The sequence below is a fragment of the Phyllobates terribilis genome, unplaced genomic scaffold (assembly GCF_046119375.1).
Source record: "Phyllobates terribilis strain yellow unplaced genomic scaffold, ASM4611937v1 Scaffold_6227__1_contigs__length_46033, whole genome shotgun sequence".
Lineage (NCBI taxonomy): Eukaryota > Metazoa > Chordata > Amphibia > Anura > Dendrobatidae > Phyllobates > Phyllobates terribilis.
This window is the reverse complement of record NW_027368971.1, coordinates 21,927-30,852: the sequence shown is the minus strand read 5'-3', so window position 1 is coordinate 30,852 and position 8,926 is coordinate 21,927. Positions and strand designations below refer to the sequence as shown.

Sequence of the window (8,926 nt, the reverse complement as noted above, 5' to 3'; positions counted from 1 at the left end):
GTTGAGATTCCTCTCAAACGCAAACAACTTCATGATCTATGACCAACTAATTTAAGAGCTCAACAAGGGTTTTCTTAGGAAGTATCTCAAAATCTGGAGAGTCTACTTTAATGTCTTCCTCGGCTTCAGAGTCTTCAGCGGCTATTAGACATGTACCTTTGATTACTTGATAATTTGGCTCCGATTCTCCCCATAAGACCTTCTTGGATATAGGCTTTGCCTTCGTACATTCCTTTGTCGTATGGCCATGACACATGCAATTGAAGCATGCTGAGTCAGAGCTTAAGCTTGAACTTGAATATGGAGGTAGAACACCATTGGCTGAGTTGCAAACTGTTCCCGGTTGTTCTTTGGTTTTGAAATCTCCTTGTTCCTTGAACATTTTTCTGAGCAGTCTTATAACAAGAGAAATTTCACTGTTTTGCATGATTCGACACAAGAGAGAGATATAACAGACATAACAATCAATGCATATGAGCAACCTGTTCTCTGAGACCAATTGTGGGTTTTGAGGGTCTTCAAAACAATACACAAGCTAGTGTATAAGGATCAAATCCAGCGAGATAAGTATAGAAAATACTCGGTGCCGGATTAGAAAGAGTAGCTCCGGTCAGCTAACACTTATAAAAAGAGTAGCTTAACCAACTAACTAAAGTGTTTAAATAATGCTGAAGTTGAAAACACTTTTAAGCTAGTCTAATCTCCAAAGTAAACACAACAAGCTATAGAGCGAAGGTGTTAGAAATGCGGGAAGGGAGATTAGCCACAATATTGAACCCATAATTGTTAGATAGTAAGTTCAGCTCAAATGCAAAGAATTTCCCCAAGGTAAGAATCCTAGGCTTCTACTAAGCCCGGGATAAAACTCACCACTAATTAGATTATATTAAATCAAGAGAATTACAACACTCATAACTCTCCCACTCAATACAATATACGTCCAGCTCAATACAAGTGATCCTTTCTGATCAACAGGTATGTAGACGAACTATCTGAAACTAAATGACCTTGGCTAAGAGTAGCTTTCCTCTAGCTTCTATTCTTACCAATTTGCTCTTAACCCTAAACACTCAGTTGGTACTCACTTCTCTCTATGTTTTCCTAGACCTCTTGTGTTTCTCTCTAGGTTTGCTCTCCTCAGCACGATTCTCTCTCAAGTTTCTCTCTATGCTCACTCTCTCTCTTGCGTGCACTAACAATACCTATTGCACCTATTTATAGAATTTCCTAAACTTATCCTCCAAGTAAAGAAGCAAACTATACCAGAATTGCAATGACAATCCACGCTGGCCATCCGTGTCATCGATCAGACTCTTGGAACACCACTTGATTCAACACGCTTCTTCCATCTCCTTGAGCTACAAACTTTGTCCACGTTCGCAATCCTCTCCACACCACTCCGCGCATTTATGATTCGTCCAGCTTGGCAATCCACGTTCTTGACTATCCATAGGTAGGAATCACACATCCCCTTATCCTTAGCTTCTCGGCCTTCCTTCATTGCGCCAGAATCCTCTACATCGCTGGTGTAGGATTCCACCGTAGGACACTCTTATACACTGGATCCACATGTATACTTCTCTATGAGTTTGAAGCTCGATCCACTAGCTCGTAGTGACTCTCTTCAATCTTGCTAGTCCTTCGTTCTTTATAACTCATCACCTGGGATTTATGTTTCTTCACTCTTTATTTCAACATTGCCTTTGCAAGACTTGCTTTTCCCACTAGGCACAAAGCTAGTCTCTAGCTTGTCCGCTTGCATCAAAGATATTCTCCTAAATCCTCGAGCTAGTCCTGTAAAACTTGTCACACACAAAAGACATCAAATGCTATGTTTATCATCATCAAAACAAGCGGAATGTTTAAGTTACTCAAGCTTAAACTAACACTCAGAGTAACAGACCATGTTTGGAGATGCCATCAACAACTTCTACTTTGTTCTTCAATTTCAAGGGTGGGATAAGCTCATTACTATGACTTTTACGGTGAGCAATGACTTCGTTCGCTTCTTCTACTCATGGATGTCCTATGCTAAGGCCAAATAGAATGTGCCGACGTCCAACATCATTGTACATTTGGAGGACAATCTTATTCCTCTCAATGCTAAATTGATTGCTCGTTCTCTTTGCATCCAAATAGGGAAAGGCTTCAACGTTCTGGTGAAGAAGGGAGTGTGACCCAAAAGGGAAAGATTTCAGGACCAATGGCAAAACTATCAAGATCATCTATGGAGAATGCATTCCAGGTGATCTGGACTCGAGTGAACTGTCCCTAGATAGGAAACTCTTGCAACAGTTCCTCATAAGGAACGTTTTGCCTAGACAAGAGATCGTGGGAACAGTTCTCCAGTACGATGTTATCTTGATGGAGAAATCATCTCTGGTTTTCAAGTCGATCTACCTCAGATCAGCTTGCCCATATCAACACTTTCATCAACACAACACCCATCTCATCCTTACCCCTATCTGGTCAAGAAGGTTATCAAATATCTTGACTATTACCCTAAGAATGCGCATGAGACAGTGTATGATAGCTTCTTACTCTCTATATCATCATTTCCCTCAAGTAGGGATCAGAGCATGATTATGCTAAAACTCCAAGGCTAGAAGCATCTCATTTTCCCTCTGTAATCCATCCTCCTCATGTCGTTGATATTTCACCAGAAATGCTCAAAGAATGTTCCATGGGTCTAGACGATGTCATCTACGAGAGGGCAAAATATCTCGACAACATCATCACCAAGGTTGGTGTCCACAAAGCGAAGACCACAACCAATATTGAGGAAAATGATCAACACATGTCAAATGAGGATGAAGAACAAGATGGAGAAATGATGATAGTGAACTCAAAATTCCTTGAAACTCTAGCTAGAAGGGTCCTTTCAAAGAAGTCTCTGAAGGAAATGAGGATGAAGAACAAGATGGAGAAAGGAAGTGGTTCTAGGGTTGTTAAGGATGTAAAGGTTCTTAAGAAGGACTCTATTAGGTAGACAGAGGAAGATAATGTGGAGACAATTGTTGTAGATATAGGAAAAGCCAAGGTTGAAGGAACTACAGAAGAAGAAGAGTGAGCTTCATCAAAACCATGTTGCATTAAAACTACAAAACTAGAGCCCCTAGGCTTTCCACTATTATCTCTCACCTACAAAGTTATTTTTCTTGATTATTGACTCTATCTTTTCAATTGATGATTTATATATTACTCTTTGCTACTAAAGTCTTGTTTTATGCTTTTGATTATTTTACATGTCATTTATCTAGAGTTTTGATTAATCAATGTTTTCTAGCTACTTGCCTTCTGATGCATTTTTATAGGGGCTTTTCGATGATGTGAAAAGGGGAAAGTGAAATATGGACATTAGAATGGACAATGGTAAGAACGTTGTTCTTTTAAGGGGGAAGTTCCTTGGTTCTTTAAAGTTTAACTCATAAAGGACTATTCTTGTGTTGAGGGGGGATATGCAATCCACTAATGATTACACACTACATTCTAGTTTGTAGTTTTAGTGCACCATGGTTCTGATGAAGATCACTCTTCTTCTTTTGTTGTTCCTTCAACCTTTGCAATTAATGATTTATATATAATTTTTTGCTGCTAATTTCTTGTTTTGTGCTTTTGATTATATTACATATCATTTATCTAGAGTTTTGATTAATCATTATTTTCTATCTACTTGTCTTCTGATGCATTTTTATAGGTACTTCTCAACTATGTGAAAAAGGGAAAGTGAAATATGGACATTAGAATGGACAATGGTAAGAACGTTGTTCTTTAAAGTGGGAGGTTCCTTGGTCTTTAAAGTTTAACTCATAAAGGACTATTCTTGTATTGAGGGGGAATATGCAATCCACTAATGATTAGACACTACATTCTTTTACATGTTTCTTTCTCATGTGTTCTTTATTCGTTATATGTCAGATTCTTATGTTTTTTATCATCAAAATGGGGGGAATGTTAGTATCATGAACACAGAGAACAATGTCCTCTTAGTGATCTATACCACTTACCTTATTTTCTATTATGAAAAAACCAAATTATGATATCATGTTCTTCAAGTATATCATGCAGGTACAAAGAACAGATCAAAGCCTAATATCTGAGAGCAAGAGAACAAGGCAGATTGTTCTTTTGTGAAGATCTATAGAACGTGTTATGTCAAACCTAGATGAACAGAACAGTGTCTTCAAATGGTGAAGTAAATCAGATCTTTAATCCTAACTCTGACACGTATCTTATGATCCTTAGATTTATTCATGAAGATCGTCTTCCATCATGAATTGAATAAAAGATCGATGATTCAAGGGAACAACTCTTGGCTATCTCGCGATCAGTTCAAACTAATTGTATAGATTATTTAAGATTAAATGTGACGGTCTCCTTGTAAATGATTCTTATCATTGACCAAAGCTATTTAAGATAATAGCCTTCATCAAAGGGCGAGAATCATGGGAGTTGATTTGAGCGTTACAAAGCTTGTTTCTATAACGTTTAAATACCAGCTCCATACCTCCATTCTACTTATCGATTTAGAAACAATGAAAGATAAAGTAGAAGGTACCGATCGTTGTTCTGGAAAGAGAACAAAAGTCGTGTTCTGTTATTGTATTGTTCTACAAGTTTAGGAAGCTCTAATGTGTCTATAATTAAGTTTTGTGTTTTCCTAATTTTTTATTCTATTGATCAATATAAACGGACTTTAAAATCCTTTCGAGAGAATGGTATTAGGTTTTCTCCTAGATAACTTATTAGTTATCAAAGGTTCCTACTATAAGAAATAGTGTTATCTTTATTATAAATAGTCTTATCAAAGGTTCCTTTTGTTGTTCCCTCAACCTTTGCAATTGATGATTTATATATAATTTTTTGCTGCTAAATTCTTGTTTTGTTCTTTTTATTATATTACATATCATTTATCTAGAGTTTTAATTAATCACTGTTTTCTAGCTACTTGTCTTCTGATGCATTTTTATAAGAACTTCTCGATGATATGAAAAGGGGAAAGTGAAATATGGACATTAGAATGGACAATGGTAAGACCGTTGTTCTTTTAAAAGGGAAGTTCCTTGGGTCTTTAAAGTTTTACTCATAAAGGACTATTCTTGTGTTGAGGGGGAATATGCAATCCACTAATGATTACACACTACATTTTTTTACATGTTTCTTTCTCATGTGTTCTCTATTTGTTATATGTCAGATTCTTATGTTTGTTATCATCAAAATGGGGGGAATGTTCGTATCATGAACTCAGAGAACAATGTCCTCTTAGTGATCTATACCACTTACCTTATTTTTATTATGAAAAAACCAATTCTAATATCATGTTCTTCAAGTATATCATGCAAGTACAAAGAACAGATCAAAGCCTAATATATGAGAGCAAGAGAACAAGGCAGATTGTTCTTTTTTGAAGATCTATAGAACGTGTTATGTTAAACCTAGATTAACAGAACAATGTCTTCAAATGGTGAATGAAGTAAAGCAGATCTTTAATCATAACTCTGACACGTTATGATCCTTAGATTTATTCATGAAGATCGTCTTCCATCATGAATTGAATACAAGATTGATGATTCAACGGAACAACTCCTGGCCATCTCGCGATCAATTCAAACTAATTGTATACATTATTTAAGATTAAATGTGACGATTTTCTTGTAAATGATTCTTATCTTTGACGAAAGCTATTTAAGATAATAGCCTTAATCAAAGGGCGAGAATCATGGGAGCTGATTTGAGCGTTAGAAAGCTTGCTTCTATAACATTTAAATACCAGCTTCATACCTCCATTCTACTTATCGATTCAGAAACAAAGAAAGATAAAGTAGAAGGTACTGATCGTTGTTGTGCAAAGAGAATAAGTGTAAGTCGTGTTCTGTTATTGTGTTGTTCTACAAGTTTAGGAAGCTCTACTGTGTCTAGAATTAAGTTTTGTGTTTTCCTAATTTTTTTATTCGATTGATCAATATAAACGGACTTTAAAATCCTTTCGATAGAATGGTATTAGGTTTTCTCCTAGATAACTTATTAGTTATCAAAGGTTCATACTGTAAGAAATAGTGTTATCTTGTGTTTATTATAAATTCCGCTTTCTAAGGAACATGACTTGATCAAGTTGTTTTCCTTAATTACACTCTAACATGTTTGTTCCTATACCAAGTAGTCCTTGACATTTTGCCCTTGCTCGTATAGCCTTTCAAAAAAAAAATCGGACACGACATAAAAAGTGGTGAACACCAAAACACGGGCTCATAAGGGAAAGAGACCGAGCTAGGCTTAAAAAAACAAAAAAAAATTATCCAAATTCTTTTTTTTTTAAAAAGATTTTTGTGTGTAAGGTGTGCAGTACCTATTGATTTTGAGTTGGTTTTTGAGTAGCTAATTGCCACAAGATTTGAAAGAAACTCTTACTAAAACCATCTCACTTCTATCCTTATATCCATACCATGGGATTACTTGGAAAGACAAGCTTATTATGGAAAGAACTTTCATAATTAACTCGTTTGATTTTAGAGTCTTTATTTGTTCTATGTTCCATTGTTTGAACTTGGTGACTTGTGTTTAGGCTATTGGAGCCAAGATTTTGTTGTTGCATACTTGTTAAGATGTCTTTCTCGAACAAGGATAAGGAAGTGATGACTTCTGAGGACATGGACTCTACCTTAGACAATATTGAAACATTGCTTATGACAATGCTAGACAATCAAAAGGAGATGAGGGAATCCATTTCTAAGTTGCAAGAAGATCAACAAACATTCACGCAAAGCACCCAAAGCCATATTGAGCACTCTTTGTCCAGCCCACAAGTCTTAGGCTCACTGGAGCGTTGAGCCAAGAGATGGATAGAACCACCTACCATGATATCGCATTGTCATTCATGCCTCCCGTTATGACGACCACCCGAGAAATTCACTATGAGGTAGACTATCCATCCTATAACTCACTTTCTCATGTCTCTGCTTTGCAAGATATGCAAATAGAGAAATGAAGTATAATTAATTACTAGCTAAAATAATATTTAAAGTAAAAGTAGTTGAGAGTTAAACAACATTTATTTTAAATCGGATGAAATATTTCAATAAAATATTAAATATAATAAGAGAGTTATTTAATTATTGGTTGTCTATCATTAATATTTTATTACGATAAGATGTAGGACCCAGATGCTACTTCATATTAAAATATTTGGTTCTACGGGTTAAACTGTGTTGGGTACATTGATCCAAGGTTTGAAATAATTCTTATTGTATTTTTAGTATAAGTTTAAGCAAATAAAAAAACACTAATAAAAATAATCATTTTGAGGAAGTTTTTATAATATTAGACATATATGAAAATGAGGGTGTCTGACTGCTACTAGCGAGTTCACTAATCTCCCGGTTAAGGCAGCTAGCTCATTACTCTTTAACATGGTAAATCAGAAAATAACGTAATCTACGTATTTCATGAGTTTCGAATCCGCGGTGAAATATTGTACACCTAAAAGGTATACTCCTCATTACCATAAATTGTCGATGCTCAGTACTAACTAACACGTCTAGTATATAGAATAATTACACCTATTAGAATAAACAAAATGATATACTTTCAATTATTGTCTATTGCATTAAAGTGAGTAATACATCAAATTATTGGTCCCAACGAAAACAATCATCAAAGGGTTTGCCAGCAGGGTTGATCAAACAAGGGCCATCCTCCTTGATACTCCAAGTACATCTTCCCGCGCATTCATTTTTATCCCTACGTTGCCTATATATATCAAAATGATATAATTTATCTAGAATCACAAAAGAGCAATGGTAATTTGTGTATCCGAAAATGACGTTCTTAACGCTAAACTCGAACGATCGCTGGTACGGGATCGAGACTTCCCCAAGATCATGGTCCTTGTCCCAACAGTGTGTATGCACGTGAACCTGCGCCTCCACGTCGTTGATGATTTGGATCATCGTATTTGAGTTCGAGCTTACTGGATTCTCCGTCAAAGCATGACCAAGCAATAGGGCTATGGCTGACATAAATAGGATGGCTTCCCGATTGCACATTCTGGGTTTTTAGGTTAAGGCTGGGTGAAATTTGATCTTGTTTATTTTGTTTGAGTTCTTACATGATCATGAGTGTTTTTTATATTGTCATGAGTTTACGAAGGATGGTGCTTGATGATTGGAATATTCATTTATGTCATGTAATTAATTATTTTAGAAAATTAATGTCTAGTAATTGAATGTGTTAATTAATGTAGGATGGGCTTTTATGATGGTTCATGTATTATTACCTCCGTCTCATAAAAATTACCGTTTTAGAATTTAGCACACCTATTAAGAAATAGTGTAATTTGAAAAAATATTTCCAAATTAAATGTATGAAAACATTAAAAAATCTATTTTCAAATTTCTTTAGAAAAGATTATAAACTTATCTTGAAATATAATTAAATTTTTCATATTAATTAATGCATTTAATATTAGAAAAAGCATGTCAAAATAACCAAAAAACAACCAAAAAAAGGACATATAATTGATGACTAGTACTACTTCCTCTGTCCCAATATCATCTTCCCATTCCATTTTTAATCACTATTCACATTTATGGAGAATTTTCTCGATTCCTCTTAATGTGTATGGAAAAACATAGTCATGTGTGATCTTGTTTTTATTCGCATCGACGAGTACTTTAACTGTATATAAAGTTTAAGATTTTAGTAACATATACTAAGAGATATTTAGGACACAAAACGTGTATCGACAAGTGAGTCAAAAAGAAAGGGGAAGAACATTATGGGACGGAGGGAGTAGTTGATTGTAACGGAAAACTATCATTAATGAATGAGGAAAATTTAATGTCCGTGCATTGCATGGGCCATCAATCATGTCAATATTTTATTTTATATTCTATAAATATTTGTACTTCCTGTGGAGAAAAAAAGAATT

General features: G+C 35.2%; 1 protein-coding gene across 1 annotated transcript; it reads right to left on the bottom strand.

Moving 5' to 3' along the window:
* Nucleotides 1–7,625: 7,625 nt before the first annotated feature.
* LOC141250832 (uncharacterized) lies at nucleotides 7,626–8,042 on the bottom strand. Its single transcript, XM_073670112.1, has one exon. It carries the CDS (start codon nucleotides 8,040–8,042, stop codon nucleotides 7,626–7,628), a length of 417 nt encoding a protein of 138 aa, XP_073526213.1.
* Between the last annotated feature and the right edge of the window lie 884 nt (nucleotides 8,043–8,926).

What these genes read in the sequence shown, in the direction of transcription:
- LOC141250832 (XM_073670112.1), bottom strand. Translation starts at nt 8,042, where the DNA reads ATGTGCAATCGGGAAGCCATCCTATTTATGTCAGCCATAGCCCTATTG.